The following is a 24,285-nucleotide window of genomic DNA, read 5'->3' as shown; positions in this document are numbered from 1 at the left end:
ATAAGGCCCCATTTATCTTGCGTTAAAAAATCGGCCGCATCCAAAACTCCGCTGGACCGTACCACAAGGAACAACGCGGACTATGGAATAATGGTAAGGGTATGCGATGGAGCCCAACGTGCTGTGCACATCCAATCCAATCCATTCGTCGGACGCATTGTACCATGATGAAAGGATATCCATGAAATCATGCAAGTCCATAATAAAGGTGGACCACTACACGTGAATTTAGAGCTTTTGGGAGCGATTGTATATTGTTCTGTGGCCCACCTGATTTTTGGATCTAGAAAAAACATGAGGCGGATCACCTGATGCACAGTTCCGATCCTGCACAAACATCACGGTGGGCCCCATAGAAGGGAAGCGGAGCTAGGTGGTGTGCCAAACACCACCGACATGGTAAAGTAATGCGGGACCCACCATGATGTGTTTGTTATATCCACACCGTTCATCCATTTTGAGAGATCATCTTAGGGAATGGGCCCAAAACTGAGATAGATACAAACCTGAACTGCACCACACCATAGAAAGCAGTGGGGATAGAACGCCTACCATTGAAAAAAGTTTTAGATCATGCTGATTTTGTCTTTTTCCTTCGACCATGTTTGTGTGAACTTATGAAAATAAACATCATGGTAAGCCCTAGAAAAGTTTAAACGGTGGGCTTCTTTGTCTCCACTGCTTTTTGTGGTGTGGTCCACTTGATGTTTGGATCTCCATCGTATTTGGGCTCATGCCCTTAAATAACCTTGGAAACTGAATTGATGGTGTAGATATAATAAATACATCATAGTGAGGCACAAAACTTTGCCACGTCAACACACCATGCAATCTGCTTCCCCATTTTAACACATGGGAACTCACGTACGTGCCGGCGTATGTGATTATTCCCCTGTTAATGTCTATATTTAATTTGTGGGCCCACCAAATGAACACCCTCTATCTACCACCGTTCATGCCACGTGTTTGCAGAAATAGGAAATTTATCCTAATACAATTTAAATGTCTCCATCTATCATTTATCTTGTCTATTAATCTTTTTCGTTTTAAAAACCATGGGACGTGATGGAATGTTTACGTTAGTTCGTTTCAAATTGGAGTCAACCCAGCCTTACACGTGGCAATCTTGGCTCGAGCGTGAAGTAATAAAAGATAGAGCAACCAAACACCATTTTATATATTAAAAAATAAATAATTGGAATATTCGACTATTTGAAAATTCATGATCGAATTTTCTACTGGGTTTTGTAAGTTTTAATATTTTGTTGACATTGGTGCAGAGCATCGCAAGGGATCCGCTCTGATCGGACAATTATAAATGGACAGCTAAAAATAATAAAGGCAATGAGCAATTTGGTGGCCAAATGTCAGTGATCACACGGTTAGGATCACTCTAACAATTTATCTGATCACCATCCAATCAAGATTAGGCACTAGAGACTTCTAATCGATTTGGTTTTGTGCTTGGGGATGAAGAGTGAGTTGGATTTAATGGACGGTTTAGATCAATTGACTGCATTGTTCATGTGAGCAACTTACAACCCTATACTGAGAGGGCTGGCAATGGATATCTTTAGATATAGCATTTCGTAATTGTTTTGTCAACTATCCTAGTAATTAAAAGGAAATATGTCTTCGTAACAAACTTACCCGTATAAAATCAAACGTAAAAATTGTTGGTTAAATGTATACATAGGGTCGGGCATGAGATGATGCAACTTGGAGGACCCAACTTGTCTGACTGTTTCAAACCTGACTCGACCCGAATTGAATGGGTGAGTTGGTCCAAACTGAGTAGGCTTTGTCCAATCCGAACTCAAGTTGAGTTGAGTCTGAGTTACTTAGGGCCTATTTAGTTGAGCGGATTAAGAGGTATGGGATGGTATAATCCCAGGATATGTCAAACAAGCCAAACAGACCCGATGAACTTGCCCAGGATATAGCAAACCCATGGATCTTAAACCAATCCAGTGACATCACCATCATTACCTTAAAATTGATCACAACCTTCTTAATCTCATTCAATCGTGCCTGGGGTGTGTTTCGTTGGACGGATTGGAAAGTAAAAATCCCGGGATATGCCGGGCAAGCTAAACAGACTCGGTAAACTTGACCTGGGCTATAACGATCCCATGGATCTTAAACCAATCCACTGACACCACCATCGTTACCTTAAAATCCATCCCATCTCTCATAATCCCATGGGATCTGTCCGGCCAAACAAGCCCTTAGTAACTTGACCCGAAACTCAATCCAGTCATACTCGACTTGATCTAAAACTCGACTCGACTCGAGTTCGGGTATATATATATATATATAACTTAATTTTTAATTATCTCTAACCCTATCCACTGCACCCAATCTCAAACTCTCTCTCTCCCTCTCTCATCATCCTCCTCTTCTAAGCCCTACAGCCATCCACCACCACCACTCTCTCTCTCTCTCTCTCTCTCTCTCTCTCTCTCTCTCTCTCTCTCTCTCTCTCTCCTAGGGTTTGGAGAAAATCGTATGGAATGGGAGAGGTGTGGTTTAAGGCCTTTAAATAGGCCCAGAACTGACGTCAATGGCCTCAGGGCCATGGTATACTTAAGTTATAACCAAAGGGCATCTGTTTCTAATGAATGGGGTGACTATATATATATACATATATATATATGTGTGTGTGTGTGTGTGTGTGTGTGTGTGTGTGTGTGAGATGAAAGTCTTGAATTCAAACAGCAATATATAAATGTATTTTAATGATGATTTAACATTAATGTAAAAATATTATCAATATAATTTTATTGCTAATGTTGGGGGAAAAATAGATCGACTTATGAAATGGATCAACTCTACGAACCAGCATGGACCCAACAGGGTTAAAATCACTTAAGAGGCATCTACTGGTAAGGAAAGATCGGTGCAACTATAACGCCAATCAAATAAGACGCGACTGTATATCCACTCAAATGGCCGGTTGCCGACTTAAACCCTAGGTCGGCTATAGGTCAACCTAAACCATAGGTCGGATATAGCTCAGTCATATGTCGACTATAGTTTACCCTGATATAGCTCAGACATAGCTCGGCCATAGGTCGGCGTAACCTCTGAACAAGATAAATGCTGATCTAACGGAAGGCTCAGTCACCCAATCTTTTCCCGAACTAATAGTCCGAGAATCCCTCTAATGGCCCGAAGATCTTGGAGAGATCTTCAGGAGATAGAATCAAATGCCGAGGATCTCAAACAACCAAAATCTCAGGAAAATCTCGGACGGATCTGGAAACCTATGCGGGAAGATCTCCTACATATCAGGAAAGAGTTCATATGGCCTGGTCTTCCTTCCCATATAAATAAAGATACATCTAGCCAATGTAAGGTACGCACACTCTATCAAAAAACACGACTGGTGATTCTTTTCCAAGGGATCATCTCCTTCAAAAGACCCAAGAACGTGACCTACGCATCGGAGGGTCCTCTACACTAGCCAGGGTCTCCTTTGTCACTTACCTTCTTCTGTGTAGGTCTCCAAGGGTTAGCAAAGGAGAGTCGGTTGGAAAACTACATCAACGGCTAATAAGCAAATGTTGTTAGTAAACAGATAAAATAATTTGTACGCACTATTCATTTCCTTTATATTATCAGTATAATTAGTAAAACAAACATAACCTTGGTTGCAAGAATTTATTTGTTAAACCAATTTCTCTTTGCCATCAGGTACGGAGTGACTTTGAGGGTGAGAAAAGGTAACATTCCTTTTCTAGCCATTGTCATCATGATTTCTTATCCAAATTTCAAGTTACCCTAACCATGGGCTCACCTCGATGATATATTATATATTCACATCATCCATCTGTTTTTTCCAACTTATCTTAGGACGTAGTCCAAAAATTAAGTAAATCCATATCTCAGGTGGACCACACCATAAGAAACAGTGGTGATTGAACGCTTGCCATTAAAAACTTCACACGGCCTACTGTGAGAAGATCTATAATGTTTATTTGTTATCCAACCTGTTGATAAGGTCAAATAGACTTAGAAGAAAGGAAAATACAAAGATCAGCTTGATCCAAAACCTATAGGGCTTATAAAAAGCTTCTAATGGTCATTCACCACTTTTTACCGTAATGTAGTCCACTGGAGACTTGAATCCACTTAAGTTTTAGAGTAACATCATGAAATGAGCTAATAAAAACTGATGGGCAAGGTGGATATATAAAACATGTTAACCTCATTTATTTGCTAATGGGCCTGACTTTCATTATAGGTGTTACATTGACGAGTGTGACTTTCATAACAAGTTTTGGGCGAGATATTCACTTATGACAACATAATGCGTGAAGAACTATGAATCCAAATAGAACACATCAAGATAAGGCTACTACTTAATTAGAAAACCACTTGCCAAAGTTATAAAGTCTTACGGCTCCAAACCTATAAAATCAGATAGAAAGAAGAGTCGAGCAATGCCTAATGCCAACACAATCACATAACCTTTTCCGCTCAACATTTCTTATCTTTCATCCATTATGAATACTTTTCTCAATTAGTTCAATTTCAAATTCATCCACTTCATTTAAGCACCATGCTACAACAAGCTCTATTTTAATTTCTGCCCCTGTCAAGCGCATCGCTACAGTAAGCCAATTAATTTCATATAAATATCCACAATCCCATCATCATATCTCTCAAATTATTCAGTTCTTACTTAATATTTATTTGGTCACAACCTGTTGACCACACACCACAATCGACTAATTTTTCTCACGACCGTTCAAGCTGAAAGATTATTAGGATGACCACTCTTGTGTTAGCTACGACAGCCGTCGGTAATATCTTATATTTACTTTTTTCACTGATTGCACTTTGTCTACTTTTATATTAATAAAATCAGTTCAAAGTCAATTTTCAAAATTTCTATCTTTTTTACTTTTGTTGACAACCGCAGCCAAATAGTTACCATCATAAGAAAACTCTTTATTTGGAAGTAAAAAAGAATTCATAAAAAAGACAATCCTCTTCTCCATAAATCATCTATATAGCTTATCGATCAATGACTAAAGAAATGATCTCTGTCTCTAAGTGTATATCCGTGCTTGGGTCACAAGTCAATTAGTTTGATTCGATTCTTAATCAATTTAATCACAAACCAATTAGTTTGATTTAAGTTGAATACAACTTGGACATTTCCGGCACTTAAGATATTCGGATACATCTAATCTAAATAGGCCGTTTCGTTACATGTGTTGTTGGAAATAGCAAAATATTATTTTTCACATATTTTTCTTTATTAGTATAACTTTTAAGTTTCAAAAGATACGGAGAACATGGAATATTGTAAAAATTATTGCCAAATAAAGAAAAATGCGCTAGGTAAGGTTGGAAATCTAGCTGAAGATTCCGACTACTTTTTGCAATCTACGCACCGAAAAATGGAAAAAGAACAAAAATAAAAAATAAAAAATAAAAATTTAGATAGTCTCTCTCTTATTTAGGTTGGAATATATAAAGATCGGCTTCTCAAATTGGTATAAAGGAATGACATCGAACGGTCCCATTTTTTCTTTCCGAAATATGGTGCCAATGAGGCACGTATCAATCTTCCCTGCATGCGTATGTATCCAAACCAAAATCGCTCAAAATAGTGGGGACCACTTCACATAGGTTTCAATCCAGGAATAGACGTCCACCAGCAGGATAGGTGAACGAGAAAGAACCGTCCACATTCAACGGACAGATGTCCATTAAGGAAATGTACGGTTTGTCCTAATCAAAAAGATTTTTTTGTCACCTTTTTGAAATCGGACCGGTAGCTTGGACGGTTAGATGTGGGTGCACATGCATGGCAGAGTACGAAATGTTATCCTTTGACAGAGTATGGTAGGGCCGCTGTACCACATGACGTGGACACGAGGGGAGAGGATTAGGTGCCGCCCACCCAGGAAGATCCTGGCCCTTGGCATGAAGCCCACCTTGATGTATGTATCCACGCCGTCCATCCATTTTTCCATATTATTTTAGATCATTAGCCCAAAAAAGACCCAGACCCAAATCTCAAGTTGACCATACCATGGGAAACAGTAGAGATTGACCGTGAAAAACTTCTGGTGGGCCACAATAGATTTAGATCAAGATAACGTTTTCTTTTTTCCTTCATCCATATATGTGTGACCTTATCAACTACTTGGGATGCCAAATAAACATTACGAAACATTACGTCTAGTAAGTTTTTAATGGTGGAGCGTTCAATGACATTGTTTCTTATAGTATGGTCCACCTGAGTTTTTGATCTGCTTCATTTTGGGACTCATACCCTAAAATGATCTGGAAAAACGGATGGACGGCGTGGATATAGGATAAATACATCAAGGTAGGCCCTACGGTGAGGGCTGCACCGTCTTGGCTGAGGCCGGGGGCGCACCTAATCTGCTCCCGTACACGAGATACTGTTGAACATTGGACAAGTGTCCTAGAGCAAGCGTGAAATGATCTTTCCCAAGAGGGACATACGGACAGTCCGTCGGATTTGCGTCAGATCCGGGATTCCGATCAGACGCACATCCACATGCCACCCACATGAAAAGGGAAGCGGATTGGGTACGGAGTACTGAGTAAACTCTGTGAGGTTCACCATGATCTATGTATTTTATCTACTCCGTCCATCTATTTTATTAGATAATTTTATGACATGGGTCCAAAATTGAAGGACATCCAAGCTCAAATGCACCACACCACATGAAACAGTGTGAATTGAACTTATACCGTTGCAAAATTCTTGAGTGTCACAGAATTTTTGTATTAAGCTTATATTTATTTTTTTCCCTTCATCCATGTCTTTGTGATATTATTAACAGCTTGGATGACAAATAGACATCACTGTAGGGCCTAGGAAGGTTTCAACGGTGGAAATCATTATTCCCACTGTTTCCTGTGGTATGATCCACTTGAGAGTTAGATATGCTTCAACTTTGGGCTCAACCCCTTAAATGAGCTGAAAAAACGTATGAACGGTGTGGATAAACCACTTATTTTCACGGTGGGCCCAACTGAGTTTACTCAGTACGATAAGAGCGTACTGAGTTACTCAGTACGCAATCCGATTCCCGTAAAAAGAGAATCGCACTTTGTAACATACCACCACCCATACTCGAACAGAAGCAAGTGTAAACAAAACAACCAATCCAATCCGCCCAAAACAAGGGCCCCACCAGAGATGGGGATTTGCCCAAAAATCAGAATGATTTCACAGTCATAAACCTCCGATCAAAGCGGCACCAACGATTTGGACGGTTAGGATTGAGGTACATGTAAGACCTTTGTACAGTAGTGGTATCTAAAAAATTACAGGAGAAATTCGCGTGAAACAATGCATTAAATTGCAGATTGTAACATGTCGGATGTGTGTCAGGTATAGACTCTGTGGTCCACCGTGCTTTTTGTATTTTTAACGACTTGACTTTCCAAACTTGACCTATCCTCCTCTCTCCAAACCGAGTGGGCGTGTCGATCCTAAGGGCCTGTTTGGCTGGGCAGATCCCACGGTATTAGGAGGGATGGGATCAGTTTTAAGGTAACGATGGTGGTGTCAGTGGATTGTCTTAAGATCCACGAGACAAGTTCCTGTTTGGCACGCCCTGCATATCCCGGGATTTTACCTTCCAATCCATCCAACCAAGGGATATGATCAATTTTAAGGTAATGATGGTGATGTCAGTGGATTGTCTCAAGATCCATGGGATTGCTCATGTCGCAGGACAAGTTCACCGGATCTGTTTGGCTCGTCATGCCTATCCCAGGATATTGCTGATCCCATCCCATCCCTCCGGGATCTGCCTGGCCAAACAGGCCCTAAATGAGTTGACTTCATCCAAGCCAAACGCAAATCGAGTCACCTATAACTCAACTCGGCTCAACCTAAAATCCAACCTGGCATTACGAAGTCTCTATTCAACCTAAAATCTAACCTGGTATTACCTAAGGGCGTGTTTGGACGGGCCCATCCCACGGGATTAGATTGTAATAGGGTGGATTGCATTCAATGACGGTTGTGTCAGTAGATTGCAGGCAATCCCATGGGATTGCTAAATCCAGGAAATCTACCACCAAGTATGTTTGGCCCGCCTAGTCAATCCCGGGATTACGCCCAGCCAATCCCTTCCAATTTGTTCATCCAAACATGTCCCAGGCAAAAATCATGGGATTAGGTGGGATTAGGAGGGATTGGGTGAATTTCAAGGTAATGATGGTGATGTCAGTGGATTGCTGGCAATTCCATGGGATTGCCCCAATCCAGGCAAAATTTCATCGTGCTTGTTTGGCATGCCCGGCCAATCCCGGGATTACTCCTTCCAATCCCTTCTAATACAATCTAATCCAATCCAGCCTGCCTGGCCAAACAGGCCCTAAATGAGTTGACGTCATCCAAGCCAAACGCAAATCGAGTCACCTGTAACTGTAACTCGGCTCAGGACGAAATCCGCTTCCAATTAACTCATCACGGATGTATATTGGACTCAGTACCGAGTCAAGTCGATGTGAGGTGAAGCCTATTTTAAAAATCTGGTGAGCCGAGTTAGCCCTAACCCGACTCAATGCCCAACTCCCATTTTACCCAATAATTTTAGAGCTTAAACCCAAAAATGAAGCATATCCAAAGCTAAGTGAACCACACCACATGAAATAGTGTAAATTGAATACCTACTGGTGAACATTCGTTAGAGGTTACAAAAGTTTTGGAGCAAGTTGATATTTGCATTTTCACTTAATTTATGTCAGTGTGATCTTATGAGCAGATTGAATAACAAAAAAAACATCCCTATGGGCCCTAAGAAGGTTTCAATGGTGGAAATTATTATTCCCACTATTTCCTATTTACTATGGTCCATTTGAGTTTAGATCCTAAAAAATGTATGCATAGCGTTGATGAACCACGTACATTTATGGTGGCCCAACAAAATTACTGAATACAAGCGTACTAAGTTACTCAATATGCAAAGCAAGACTGATTTCTGTCCACATCAACCAAGGGTCAAAATGTAAATATAATTATGCTTTGTATAAGCTTTGCAGCCGAATAAAAGAGTTGAACCATATTATTACATATTCCATTTAATACAGCATTTAATACTGCATCGCTAACTGCATGGACCAACCATATATGAAAGAGGCGAGTCATGCTCGATGCAAACAAAGAATCCTACAGCCAGCTTTCATGATGTTTGTAAGGTAAGAGTGCTTCAGTGCTTAAGAGCACTAAATGTTGTAGTACTCCTAGTTTCATCTGGACATTTAGACAGTACGATCCACTGATCTAGACCGTTCATTAAGTCCAACTCACGTTTCATAGTCTACCATGAAAGCACCATGTTAATCAGACAAATGCTAACCATGTGATCAATAGACTTTAATATAGATGGTCAAGATCGTTTATTAAATCTAGATCCAATTAACAATTTAGTCCATCATAGATTGCTGATGATGAGAAGAATCACTTTTGATATGAATTCTTAATCATCGTATAAGGATGGATTGGATCGTCTGATCAGTGCACTTTTTTCATGGAAGTGAATGAAATGTGCACTGGGCTTAATGGACGGCTCGGATGAATAGATTGTAAAGGTCGAATTGAACCGGTAAAACTAGGAGAACTGTAACTTATAGTGCAGTAAAAGCACTGGAGTATTTCTCCGGTTAAAAGTTAAAACTGGAAAAAGAATACAACACACCGCTATTTTCTTTTCTTTTTTTCATTATTACTCATCTTCTTATTTACAAAAGGAGAAGCGATTTACTGTAGAGATGGACTGTCTCCAACGTGGCACTTACGTATCTTGACCTCAATGCTATCACTTTCTCGTCCGTCGTTACTCTGTACATCGCAGCAATGCCTACGTGGAGCCTGTTGATTGGATACCACACGTGTCAGTGACTTTTTTCTATTTGAGTTACGAAGTAAACTGAAACGGAAACCATTCTAACCTCCGCACGGTGTACTTTAAAAACCAGGGACGCGTATTGCGTCCTACTCCCGCCCGGACGGTAATCCATCCGGGCAGGGCTCTGGAGCACACAGTGATGCAAGTGTTTTATCCACGCCGTTCATCGTTTTTCTCACATCATTTAAAGTATGATCCAAAAAATGTGGAGCCTCAAGTCTTAATTGAACCACAAAGTGGGAATTGAACTTCCACCATTAAAAAGTTCATGGGAACTTGAGAAGTTTCGGATCAAGCTTATATTTGTGTTTTCACTTCATCCACGACTACGTGACCTTATTAATAGGTTGGATGGTAAAAAAGACATCACAGTGGCCATTAGAAAGGTTTCAACGGTGGTTGTCATTATCACTACAGCTTCTTTTGGTGTGGTCCACTGGAGCTGTGAACCTGCCTAATTTTTAGGATCATATCATAAAATGGTCTGATAAACACAGGGGGTAGGACGCAATCCGCGTCCAAAAACCATGAGAGACCATTATCCTCTGACGTACTATGTAAAGTATTGCCCACGAGCTCTGAAATCACCTGGAATGGCCCACCTGAGTGTTGGAATGGCCTGATTTTTGGGGTGTCCATTAATCCTGGTAGGGTTCATCTTATGAACGGATTGGATTTCGTAACAAAAACATGACGGTCCCACACAGAATCTGGAAGGTTTCAACGGTGGAACTGTCCTGAGGGGTGGCCTAACCAAACGTCCGATGTGCAGTGAGAAGGATTCTGTGGGGCCCACCGTGATGTATCTGCTCTATCCACGCCGTCCATCTATTTTTTCAGCTCATTTTAGGACATGAGCCCAAAATTAAGGCTTATCCAAAGCTCAAGTGGACCACACCACATAAAATAGTGGGGATAATGATGTCCACCCTTGCAATCTTGCCAGGGTCCAAAGGGATATCTAAATCTTCCGAGGCCCGGGAAGTTTTCAATGGTAGGCATTCAATTTCCACATTTTCCTATGGTGTGGTCCTTGAGCTTTCGATCTGCCTCATTGTTGGGCTCATGCCCTAAACTGAGCTAGCTATATGGATGCACTGCGTTGATAAAACACACACACCTTGGTGGGGTCCACAGCTTTTCCACCGGCTAGATGGGTGGTGTTGGGATCACCACCCAATTCGAGTCCCGCAAGAATATGTGCATCGAGGATCACAACTAATGAACGTCTCAGATCTTATTCAGTCGTGCGAAGTCGGCACGTGTACTCCACCAGAGTACAAAGATGGTTGTTGGGGCATTAAGACAGGGAAAGACATGAGGAAGACGGGCGAAAGTGCGGTTTTTTTCGGTGGGAATCAAGTGGGCCCACATCCCATATCCTACAGTGGGTAAGCCAGCGATAGCAATCTTAATGCCTTCTACACTGCTTTCGGCTATCCGCTGCTTTTTTTCCTAGTCAAATCGCAATTGTGAGAAATCACAGTCTTTAAGCAATTCGAACCAATCTGAACCGTCCAAATCGTGGGATCCACTGTGATGACTGGATGAACAGTAGGCAATGCACAATGGAAGTTACAGACAGGTTGGAGAATATTATCCCTGTAGACGCCACCTTTTATCCAGCGTCTTTTATGAACAGTGCAAAACTTACCTTCCCAACTTAGACCTTGTACGCACGGACAGAGCATTTGAGGACGAAAATACCTGGTCCGTACGTGCAATGCTTTGTGAAAAGCAGGGGTATTTCCGTCCTGAAATGCTCCGTCCGTACGTGCAAGGTCCAAGTTGGGAAGGTAAGTTTTGGACTCTTCATGAAAGACGCTGGATAAAAGGTAGCGTCCACAGTGGTAATTTTCTCGGTTGGATTTGGACGGTTACCTGCTATTTGTAAAGATCGATTCCGTACCCACCAATTCGATGGGTGGGATGGAATGGCCTATCAATGGAGATGCATGCCACGTGTACGACGGATGAATTGCCACAATTTGGTGAGTTATGGAATACTGATCCAGTGCATCTGGAGGCACACGGCAGTTTCATCCATTTTAATATCTGCCGTACATGTGGCACGTGTATGAAGATCTCAGCCGATCAATCCTCCACACACGTTCCAAATAAGCACGTGTGGCCACGTTGCGCTTAGCTACGTTATTATTTAGAGAGAAATAACACACCTTGCTCCACTCGCCCGGGCCCATCTTGGAAGCAAAGACCTCGACACTTTTAATCTTCTGAGCCGGCTCGAACCCGGCCCGCTCGCACTCTTTCGGGTCCGCCCGATACCGCGAATAGACAGACCGGGTCACCCCCCTTCCCAGTGCATCCACCCGGTCCAAGAAGTACAGGAGGGGGTTCTCGCACGTGTCGGGACTCCAAGGCCGCGTGTTGAACGTGAACGGTTCGTCACGGTAGCTACGCCACGTCTTGAACGTCCGGAGCGGCATCTCGAGCATATTGGCCGTGAGGATCCAAGGATAGATCTGGGCCGTATAACCCCACGATATGGAGACGGACCAGTTCCGCCGCGTGTCATAGCAGAAGGTCTGCTGCAGGGACCGGCTCGGGTCCAAGCGCGACGCGCGGAGGATCGCCTCGAGCGCATCGAACTGGGAGCCGGATGGGATGAGGGGCTTGACGTAGTTGAGGTGGTGAAGTGAAACGAGCGGGGCCACCGGGTGGGCCGCAAGGAGGCCGTATGCGTCGCCTCGCAAGTCTACCTGTCAAAACCAAATAAAGTCAAGACATAAATTCAGATGTGGATTTAAATGCGTCACCTTCACCGTTAATATGGTGGACCTAACTTTGATTGACATTGATCGAATTCGACAACTGTCCATTCACATGGTTTCGAGCAAAGAATCACTTACCGTGTGTTCTGGTGTGTGGAATCTACACCGTTCTCATGGTGCGCCACCTATAATCACCGTACATTCTAAGAATTACCCTGATCCAAAACTCAGGTGGGACAAGTCAAGGGGAAAATGTAGAATCACGCCTAAACCCCATGTATTCACGTGGTGTGGCCCACCTGAGTTTTGGTGTTTCCATTCATCCTGGTGCGGCTCGCCAGATGAATGGTTTGGATGGTATATAACCTAAAATAGTCGGCAGGGACACCAGAGGCACGGGAATGTGCCGTCAATATCGGATCAACCGAGAAGCTGTCCATTACTGCCAAGTCATTTGGGCCCTGTTTGGGCATATGGCTTAATCAGTATCACGAGGGATGGGATTAGCTAATCCCTGATGGGACGGAGGAAGAGCTGTTTGGATGGCAGACGTCTCTCCACGTCTTAAGATGGATTGGCCCGTACGGTGGGGTCGGTGAGATTTCACAATCGCACCGAGATACGGCCTATCGCGACATTCAATCCCTGTAGCCGCACCCCTTCTCTTCCCAACGCCATCAAAACCAGACCTCTCATGGCGGCGATGAACGAGAAGGAGAAAGAGCTCCTTTTTTGACCTGATCTTGCTCTTTTGGCCTTTTTGGGTTATTTTCCTTTTCTTTTTTCAAATCTCTGATACAAAAACCCTTGTCAGCCCTTCCTATCTCAACTCTCCACCCGTTTCTTCCACCTCAGACTCCCCTCTATTAAAAAAAAGGGTACAGAAACGCTATCGCTTCCACTCCTTATGCCCGTTTTCGGGATTTAAAAGCTAGTTTTCAAAGATTCTATTGAAGAACTTCAATTTTAGAAGAGAACAGCGAGTAGGTGGAGCAAAGCGAAGCTTAATTTGGGTTTGAATCTCAGCGTCTATGTTCCTAGATCTCATGACGATACGTTGTCGTCTGTCGATGTCAACGCCAGGTTTTCCGACGTGTCTCTGGCTTCTACGGCCGCAAGCAACTCACATTCCCGGCCGGCGATGCCGACTACGCCGAGCTCTGGGCTCCGATTAGGTGAAGATGGAGGTGGTGACGCCCTTTCTGAAATTCACTTCAATCCCATGGGAAATCCAAACAAACCCATACGAGATAACCCATGGGATGATTGCAATCACACACAACCCAAACAGGTCATGTGCGGCGCATGGGAAAGACGTGTATACGCAGTGCGGCCGACCATCCACTGCAACTCATAAATGCAGTAGCGGCCGTAATTCCATCCCTTCTAATCCACCGTATTTCACGCGCCAAAACAGGGCATTGGGTCTGTACAACAAGGTCCACAAAATGGACGGCCAAGATCTACTTTCCCCACACATCATTTCCCAGTGAAATATCTTAACCATTCAACGGTGATCCAGAATAATCAAACAGGGGTCACATTTAGTCTTTTTTGATTTTGGTGGGCCAGAGGCAACGTTGTTTGGATGAACTACGTGCACCGTCAGGATTAATCGAGGTGGGTCATTAGTAAACGCAGCACGCGATTCGTGTGTTGGAACTTACGAGGCATGTACGATCGGACGGTTAAAAGACGCATGCATTATCGGCCGTCATTTCAAGAACCGTTAGTTCACGCGGATCGAGTCCACCGCCGTACACACCATGCGTATGATAGTCTCCTCGGTTTTGATAATCAGGACACGGGCCGAGACGAAACTCATAGTCTTCAGTTACCAAATAAAATCGGTCAACGAAGACCTCTACCAGACCCGGGCGCGGATTTCCTGCGAAAGGCTTTCGCAGAAAGGACTATGGCTGGGCCCACTGCGATGTTCGTGAGAAATTAAACCCGTATATCCGTTTTTCGGCTTCATTTTAAGACTTGCTACCAAAGATGAAGAGGGGTTGGATTTCTCAGAAACATGTTAGTGAACCCCACGCAGAATCCTACTTCCTCCCAGAGGGTTTCGCAGGAAATCGGCGTCCACCAAAACCCGCTCCCGCCCGGAAACGAATTGGCTACTCCCATTGCCACCAGCCCCGTGGTCGGTTCTCGTGCCCTGTACACGCGTCTTTGGTTTTGAAAACTGAGTCGCATGGTTCAGTGATAGAGACCATTGAAGCAGTGGAACCCACTTGGATTTGCCTACAAACCCGACCGCAGGAAGAAGCTGGACGGGTCCATCCGTCATTTCAAGAACCGTTAGTCACGAGGTTCGAGTCCACCACCGTACACCCCGTGCATATGATAGTCTACTGGGTAGGAGTAATAGGGACGCAACCGAAGACACCATGACTTTACAAGTCAGGTCTTCAGCTACCTAATTAGTAGTCTGCGAGCTTGAAAGGTGTTTTTTATTTTGACAAGTGAAGCCCATGGTCTGGTAATCGAGACCATTGAACGGGTGGACCCAACTCTGATTACCCATGACCTTGACTGCAGGAAGAAGCTGAGGGCATGTTCGGCCGGTGGATTGGAAGGGATTGAATGGTATTACGGTGGATGGCATGGATTTCAAGGTAATGATGGCGTTGTCAATGGATTGCCTTAAGATCCATAGGATTGCTATATCCTGGGATTGCTATATCGAGCATGTTTGGCATGCCCGGCCAATTCTGGGATTAAACCTTTCCATCCCTTCCAATCCCTACAATCAAACATGTCAGATGTGGATTGGATGGGATTTAAAGGTAATGATGGTGTTGTCGGTGGATTGTCTTAAGATTCATGAGATTGCTATGTCTTAGGATCATATCACCCAGTCCGTTTGGCACACCGAGCCAATCCTGAGATTTAACTTCCCATCCCTTCCAATACCATCCAATCCCTTCCAATCGGCCCGGCCAAACAGGCCCTGAGTGGGACCACCATGATGCTTATGAAAAATGTACTTCATCCATCCATCCATGCTGTCGGCTCATGTTAAGACATCGCCTAAAAATGAGGCAGATCTAAGAATCCAGGCCACACAAAAAGAAAAAGTTATCACGTGGCCCACTTAGTGTTGGATCAGTTTATTTTTAGGTTCATGACCTAACATGAGCTGAAAAAAGGATGGATGGGATAGATTTCTCGCAATGGATTTATCACAAACAACCATTGTGATATCCATCATCAACCGTCCATCTGTAACAAATTGAAAAGTTTAGATTATCTTATCAAGTAGAAATCCTAGCTGTAGTCCATCCACCCTGGGAGGCAACAGACCGATGATCTAGATTACAGAACCGTAGGCCCCACTTGTTAAGATTGAGCACCTGGGTATGTCCTTAAAGAGAAGTGGGCCACACAAAGTTTTCTATTACGTTACGCATCCGGGCGTAAGATAGCAGCTTTGAGCTGCAAATGGAAAAGTCGGAGATGGCCGACCATAGAGCTACGACCAGAAACGCAATTGAACACGGAAACCTGCGAGTTTGTGATTTTTGCCGACAGTTACGCTTCCAAAATACCCCTAAATGAAATAAATATAGTACTTATAGATTGTATGGATTTGCTAAGCCCACACGCTTGTACAAGGCAGCCACGTGCATCACCACGTGTCGAACCCATCGTGACCTTTTAGATCTTTCTGGCCAGAGCATGTGAGCCCTGACACTGGAAGGGAAGGGATTGGCTACTCCCCCTGCCACCAGCCCCGTGGCGGGTGGTCCAGGCTATGTGGACCCCACCATGATGTATGTGCTTCATCCATTCCGTTCATCCATTTTTACAGATCATTTTAGATCTTGATCCAAAAAATTATAGGAATATAAATCTCAGGTGGACCACGCCACAGGAAAACAATAGTGATTGGATATCCACCATTAAAATCCTCCTAAGGTTCATTGTACTGTTTATTTGACATCCAATCTGTTGATTAGGTCATAGAGACCCATATGAAGGGAAAAAACAAAGATCAGCTCGATAAAAAACTTTTATGGCCCCCAAAAAGTTTTTAACGGTCGAAGTTCATTCAACACTGTTTCCCGTAATATGATCCACTTGAGATTGGGATATAACACAGTTTTGGTCTCATATCATAAAATGATCTAGAAAAATAGATGGACAGCATGGATGAAACACATACATCATGGTGGGGCCCACAGAGCAGCGACCACCAGCCATTGGCTGGTGGCAGGGGGAGTAGCCAATCCGTTTCCGACACTGGAAACAGTTAGATGGGTTAGAAAACTTGGGCATGTTCATCACTGCCGTACGTTTGTTTAGTAAATTGGGCTACACCTGTGTAGTGGACCACTGTCGAAGACATCTGCCTATAGTACCCCTCTGATGGATGGATTGGATCTCGAACGTGTGTCATTCCATCACACGTGTCGCGTGCATGGGCATGGCAAAGCTGAGGGTAGTGTTTCTAAACAAAGCAGTCATGAAACTTAGCTGTGACAACGCGAGAAGTAACCAAAACCGGAATTCAGTTATGACGAGCGGGGCCCATCTACTAATAATAGGACGAGAATCGTTTGTATTTATCTACTTACCTGTCTGCGCAAGCGGTTAACGTTTCCTATCAAGGTGATTTTTGGGGCACAAAAGGAACAATGTTCTTCAGAAACTATATGAATGGTCATGGACGGGACAGGTGTTTCTAGGCCCACCTGTCAATTACTCAGAATTACTCAGCGATGGCTACCCAAATCTCAGACCAACGCTCTCCTCGATATGAAAAAAGAGTACCATTGAAAATGACCGGATTGCGTATGCCCGACGGCACAGGAAATTCCAGTAATCAGAAGCTGTGTAAAATCCAGACCCCCAATAGAACAGGATTGAACGCCCTTGATTGACAACTTTGTGGGGGCCACAGAAGTTTTGTATGTCTACAATGTAATAACCCTATAAACGGTTTGGATGGCATATAAACATGATGGTCGGCTCCAGGAAGGTTTCAACTCTGTTGCACTCTTTCGTTTGGTGAGGCCCACATAAGATCTGCTGATTTTTAGAAAACTGATGGACGGGGCGGATTTGTCACGGAATCTATGTGGGGCCCACAAAGCTTCCGACTACAGAAACTTTCTGTGTCCATTCGCGTGCACGTTAACATCCAACGCCGTATATTACGGGTAATCTTTTAAGGAAACGGCTCTACATCACTTGTTCACAAAATACATGAGGGGGAGCGGATTAGGTGCGGCCCAAGACAGACGGTGCAACCTCGGGCCCACCGTGGTATATGTAGTCTATATCCACGCCGTTCATCCATTTTTCCAGATGATTTTAGGGTACGAGACCAAAAATGAAACAGATTCAATCATCAGGTGGACCATAATATAGGAAAAAGTGGCGATTGACCATTGATGGGCCACAATAGTTTTAGATCAAGTTCATATTTGTTTTTTCCCATTACGGTGGGCACTAGGAACCTTTTAATGGTAGAGCGTTCAATTACTACTACTGTTTCCTATGATGTGGTCCACCTAAGATTTGAATCTTCATTTTTGGGCTCGTGTAATAAAATGATCTGGCAAAACGGATGGACGGCTGGATATTGAATAGATACATCAAGGTGGGGCCCACAGAAGGGCGGATTAGTGGCCACCAAGGACCATCTGGTATGAAAAATCAGATCCATGCACTCGTTAGGTGGGCCACAGTTGTCGACTGTGCCCAAAAATCGGATTTTTGGCGGGAGACTATGATAATAAAAAATAATTAATAGGGATTTTTACCGAAAAATAGCTTCCTGATACGGATTTTACCGGATAACCCTCGTCGGCCCATATCCTCATACATTGCTTTTTCAAAGGGGAAATTACATTACTACCCTCTCTTCTTCTTCTTTTTCTTTACAAGGCCCAGAATCAAGAATTGTTGGGCCCACAGGGTATGTGTTTGAAATCAACCCGGCCAACGGGTGTACACCAACATGATCATTACATGGACCAAAAATAATAGAAATCCAATCACAAGTTGGGCCAATCTCAAAAAATAATATACACCACTCAAAAATTCCAAATTCAAGTGTGGCCCATCAGATGATTTGATTGGTCAGATTTTTGGTTCATGCCTCATCATGGTGGAGTGCATATGTTGCATGGCTCGGATGTTATACACGTACCACCTGGGCCACAAGTCTCCACTTTCACTGACTTTTAAAGAAAAAATTAGGATGAGAGCACTTTGTTATTTCCTTCTTCAAAAGGCAATTCCTCATAAATGCTATTTGCTAACCATTAAGGCATTATTTGGTAAAAAATCGATTTCTAAGGACTTTTGCCGTAAAAATACCTAATAAAATTCGAAAGATGCTCTAGTGCTCTTTAGAAAGCTACACGTTATAGCGCTCCTAATTACACTGGAACCCCTGCACTGTCAAATCCATTGATCAAAACCGTTCATTACGTCCAACATACATTTCATGGGCTACCATCCAAACAGCACACCATTCTGAAAAACGTTAACCATTTGATCAGTGCCCTTCCGTATGGACGGTCAAGATTGTTTACACAAAAAAGTTCCTGATTCATGTATTTGTTGATCACCATCTCATGGAAAAGGAACGGCTAAAGATAAATGGCCAATTCAAGGATGATTAAACCCTCCGATCAGTCCGATTTTTTCATGGAATCGGATGGAATGTATTTTATACTTAACAGACGGTTAAGATCGATCGATTGGACTGAAAAAGTAAACTGATGTAACTAGGAGCACTGTAGCTTATGAGAGAGAGAGGGGGAGAAAAGTACCTGGTGAAAACCCGGTTCTCTGGTGAGCGGCACGCCCAACTCGCTCAAGCACGCGTGCACCCTTTGATCGCTGCCGTAGAAGTGCGCATACCGTTCCAGACAGCCGTCCATGGCACGTGCGAGTACACGTGCGAGGCTGGAGCTGATCGCGAAGCCTCCACCGCCAAACGCCATCCCGTACGAATGCATAACGGCCTGCTCCACGCTTTCCGATACGCCCCCAACGTATCGGTACTCCTCGTGATCATACTTCCCCAACACCTCCACCAGATTCTCCGTGAAGAACACCGTGTCATCGTCCCCCATCACGTACCACCGCACGTGCTCCATCTCCAGCCGCACGCTCTCCGCCACGATCCTGGCTATCCGCTCCGCAGATCGTCGACCGATCCGACCCGTGTCCTCCGACACACGGTACGGTATGGACACGGCCGGCCACGTGTCTCCATCATGCGGCTTCTTGTCGAGCCACACGAACCCGCGGGTCTGGCCCGGTTTCCACCATAACTCGCTGTAACGGCGCCGCTTCGGCCACGTCTCCACCGATCCGCCGATGCCGAAGACGATGTGGGATATGTTCGTTTGTCCGTCATGGGAGATGTTCGGTTGTCCGTCGGGCCGAGTTATTGAGGGCTGGTGCTCGGGCGGAGAGGAGCAGGGGATTTCCGGTAGAACGTAGGGGCATTTTGGGCATTTCCATTGGGATTGATTTGAGAAAGCAAGGTAGAAGACGAAGAGAAAGGAAGTAAGGAGAAGAAGACCGATTACCGTTTTCAGCCACCGCCAGATAAAATCGCTGGTTTTCTCGGCGAGGAACATGTACGGCTTCCAAAAGTCGCTCCCATTTTCTCTGCTTTGAGACATCTCTCTCCTCTCCGAGAGATGGAAATCGACGTATTTGAAGGTTTTGGACATGGTTATCAAACTGGCATGGCAGGGGTATTTTAGGGATATTGATGTTTATTGGTAGGCTAAGGAGTACGGACTTCGGTGCCGTGTGGTGAACAGAAAAATAGGTTCTGAAAATTAATGTAAACGGCTGACAGCATAAACTTGCCCAACTTATGTACTTATTAGTACTGAGAAATTTATTTGGTAATCTATCTGCATAAAAAAAAAGGTTATTAATATTTAAAAATATGAAATTGTTTTCACATAAATCTGTTGGGTAATAGTAAATCACAAATGTTTGAAATTTTGACAATTTATTATATCTGCGCCTGTTATCTTAATCTCTATCTTTATCTTTGGAAGAATTTGAGGCAAAACATGTTATTGACTTTCCACTAAATTTAGCATACCTATACACCCAGATCCATAGCTTAACTAGCAGACTGAGTGTGAGTGGAGATGCCTCATTTCAACACTTGAGGTCTTGGTACCGATCCCTAGCAGGGGTGGCTAACATGGAGTGTGTGTATTGACATGGGTGTGTACTAACAAGCTAACCTAAAAAGGAAAAATAAATAAAAATAAGCACACTTATTCTCCATTGATATACATATGTTGAACATAATTTCTTAATTAATAGGCCATGTACTATACTCTTGATAGAATAATCATAATCCTTCAATCACATTAAAGACTCAGTATTATTAAATTAAATAAATATATAAAATAAATAAAACTTATCCATCATCTTATGCTAAGCTTTCAATTCTCACTATTTCTCGTGGTGCAGTTCACTTGAGCCTTAGATCTATATTATTTTTTAGCTCATGCCCTAAATTTATTTATTAAAATGAATGGACATCGAGAATAAAACATATACATCATATTAGGCTCCACATATTCCTTATAAAATCATCCGAACTTTAGCCACCCAATCCATAGATTACCAGTCACCCCAGCACTTATATCTTTGATGCCCACAGAGATGTACATGACAAATCCACTCTTTTAATCTAATTTGCAAGTCTACAATAAGATAGCAGTTTATAATTAAGGTATATCTAAAACTCATGTGAGCCATATCACATGAAATAGTAGATTGAACGCCTAGGGTGACAAAAGTTTTGTATCACTATGATATTTGATCTACATTATTTTTGGGTTCACATTGTATAATAATATGAAAAAATAGATGGAAGGTGTGGATCTAAAAAATACATTAATATGGGACTCACATAAATTTCACACTTAAAATTTCTTCGTTGCTTATTGTGTGGTGTAGGGTATTAGGTTAGTTGAGACCCGAGCCTTATCCGAGACAGTGTAGCCTGTACGATGAGGGTCACTTTGATGTGTGTGTTTTATATTTACTTGGTCCATCCGTTTTTAAAATCATTTTATAGCATGATACTAAAAAATAAGAAGATCCAATTATCAAGTAAACTACATTATAGGAAATAGCGGTGATTGAACACCTTAATATTAAAAGCTTCTTAGGACTCACCTTAATATTCAATAGTTTTTATTTGCCATCCAATTTATTGATAAGTTCACCAAAGCCTGGATGAAAAGTAAAAACAAATATAAGCTTGGTCCAAAACTTTTGTAGCATATTAATGGCCAATCACCATTATTTCATACGGTATAATCCACCTAATGATTGGATCTACTTCAATTTTTTGATAATGCCTTAAAGTGATCAGAAAAGTTAGACTGATGGAGTGTTTACAGAATACACACGTCAAGTTGATCACCATTATAAGGGCCGCACCATCGCCAGTGATGTCCCGATCTTACCTAATTCGTTGCATGAGGAACTTCTATGGGATATATGACATGTGTATTAGATGCCCACCATCCATCCATCCATCCATTTTCCATACCATTTTATGGAATGACAAGAAAAGATAGAGAGAGAGAGAGAGAGAGAGGGAGGGAGATCCAATGCTCAATGGGCTACACTACAAAAAAATGGTAGGAATTGAAAATCCATTCTTGGTAACTTTTGGGCTAGAGAAGGATTTGATCAAGTTGATATTTATGTTTTCTCTTCATCCAGGCCCTTGTGGCTTTATAAAGAGGTTAGATGGTAAATAAACCTCGAAGTGGACCCTAGGAATGTTTCATTAGTAGTCGTTCGCTTATGTTGTGTGGTTTGCTTGAGCTTTGGATGTGCCTTATTTTTGAGCTCATGATCTATAATTATCTGTAAAAATTGATGGATAGTGTGGATCTAAAACATAAATCATTGCGGGGCATAAAAAAGTTCCACAAGTTAAAAGTCATGTTGTGTAGCATGCAAACAATTTGGGGAAGAGAAATCCAGCGTATCTTGTTAGCTCGAGTAACAGAACATGACCAGGACCAAACCGTCTAAATTACCAAAATGACTGAAAATAGCATTTTACAGTGATTAGTTATGAAATTTAGTTTTACCAAATGCAGCCTTCCTTCTTGGGTGGGACCATGGGGAGCCGATTACGTGTTAACCGGGTGACACGTCAGTGGGTTTACCCTGACCGTGTGGGGCCCACTTTGATGAATGTGTTGTGTATTCATATCGTCCCTTCCTTTTTTCACCGACTTATCCAAGGTGGACCACACCATGGGAAACTGTGGTTATTGATAATTAAAATCTCTATTGTGGGCTATAAAAAGCTTTGAATCAAGCAGAACTCTGTATTTTCCCTTAATCCAGGTCTGTTTGACCTTATCAACAGGTTCAATAGAAAAATAAATAAATTTATGGTGGGGCTTAGGTAGGCAATTTTTAATGGTTGGCGTATAATCACCACTGTTTTCTGTGGTAGGTCCACCTGAGATTTGGGTCTTTTTTAATTTTTGTACCACGTCCTAAAATGATTTGAGAAAAAAAAAAATGAACGGCGTAGATATATAACACATTCATCAAGGTGGGCCTACGTTAGCCGGGTAACATCTAATCCGCTCCCAGGACGATGGAGCACACACGATTTTGTTAGGGTAAAATTACGGAAATTTACCCGCTTTTTTTTGAAATTCCGGTGATGCCCTACTTACCCGCCCGTCTCCAGCTGGGAACGCACAGAAGCTTTGAGTGGCCACCGTGATGTATGGGTATTATCCACACCGTCCATCCATTTTTTCGTATCCTTTCAGGTAATAACGAAAAATTATGCAGATCGAAGGCTAAAGTGGACCACATCTTGGGAAGCTGCGGTGATAATGATTCTCACCGTTGAAACTTTTCTAAGGCCACCATGATATTTATTTTCCATCCAACCTATTCATAATGTTGTATAGACGTGGATAAGAGAAAACACAAATATCAGCTCCATCCAAAGCTTCTGTCTCCCTCGAGAAGTTTTCAACGGTAAGAGTTTAATCCCCATTGTGTAGTCCACTTTAGCATTGGATCTGCCTCATTTTTGGAATCGAACCCTGAAATAATACGAAAAACTGAATTGACGGTGTGGATAAGACCCATACATCACGGTGTTCACTCAAATCTCCTGCCCGTTCCCAGCTGGAGACTTGGAAACCGCCAAAACAGGTGCTTTGGATTTCGTGAGCGCCCGGCGCATCACAGAGGAACTAGATTCGATGAGGCCCTCACGTTGCGAATTTTGATTGGGCCACGTGCTCTTGACGGACCACGCAAAGCATTTGAGGGCGTACTACCCCACCTGTTCGAGGTGGGGACAGGCGGAGGCTCCGAGGGAAACTGAGGGACCACCGTAATGTATGGATTTTATCCACACCGTCCATTCATTTTTCAATTTCATTTTAAATTATGACTCCAAAAATAGCTACGATCCAATTCTCAAATGGACCACAGAGGGAATTAAATTTCTACCGTTGAAAAATTCTTGGGGACCACAGAAGTTTTGGATCAAGATGATGTTTGTTTTTTCAATTCACCCAGGTCTATAAGAGAATATCAACGTATTGGATGGCAAATAAAAAATACGGTGG

General features: G+C 42.8%; 1 protein-coding gene across 1 annotated transcript; it reads right to left on the bottom strand.

The window, feature by feature from the left end:
• Nucleotides 1-9,576: 9,576 nt before the first annotated feature.
• On the bottom strand, nucleotides 9,577-20,444 carry LOC131252809 (uncharacterized). The gene is made up of 3 exons (XM_058253532.1): nucleotides 19,441-20,444; nucleotides 12,092-12,634; nucleotides 9,577-9,877 (listed from the first exon to the last, which is right to left on the bottom strand). The coding sequence occupies exons 1-3, from the start codon at nucleotides 20,353-20,355 to the stop codon at nucleotides 9,767-9,769; spliced, it is 1,569 nt and encodes a 522-aa protein (XP_058109515.1). The 5' UTR covers nucleotides 20,356-20,444; the 3' UTR covers nucleotides 9,577-9,766.
• Between the last annotated feature and the right edge of the window lie 3,841 nt (nucleotides 20,445-24,285).

This window comes from Magnolia sinica, chromosome 8 (assembly GCF_029962835.1).
Source record: "Magnolia sinica isolate HGM2019 chromosome 8, MsV1, whole genome shotgun sequence".
Taxonomy (NCBI): domain Eukaryota; kingdom Viridiplantae; phylum Streptophyta; class Magnoliopsida; order Magnoliales; family Magnoliaceae; genus Magnolia; species Magnolia sinica.
The sequence above is the reverse complement of the archived record's forward strand: the minus strand, read 5'-3'. Positions and strand labels throughout refer to the sequence as shown.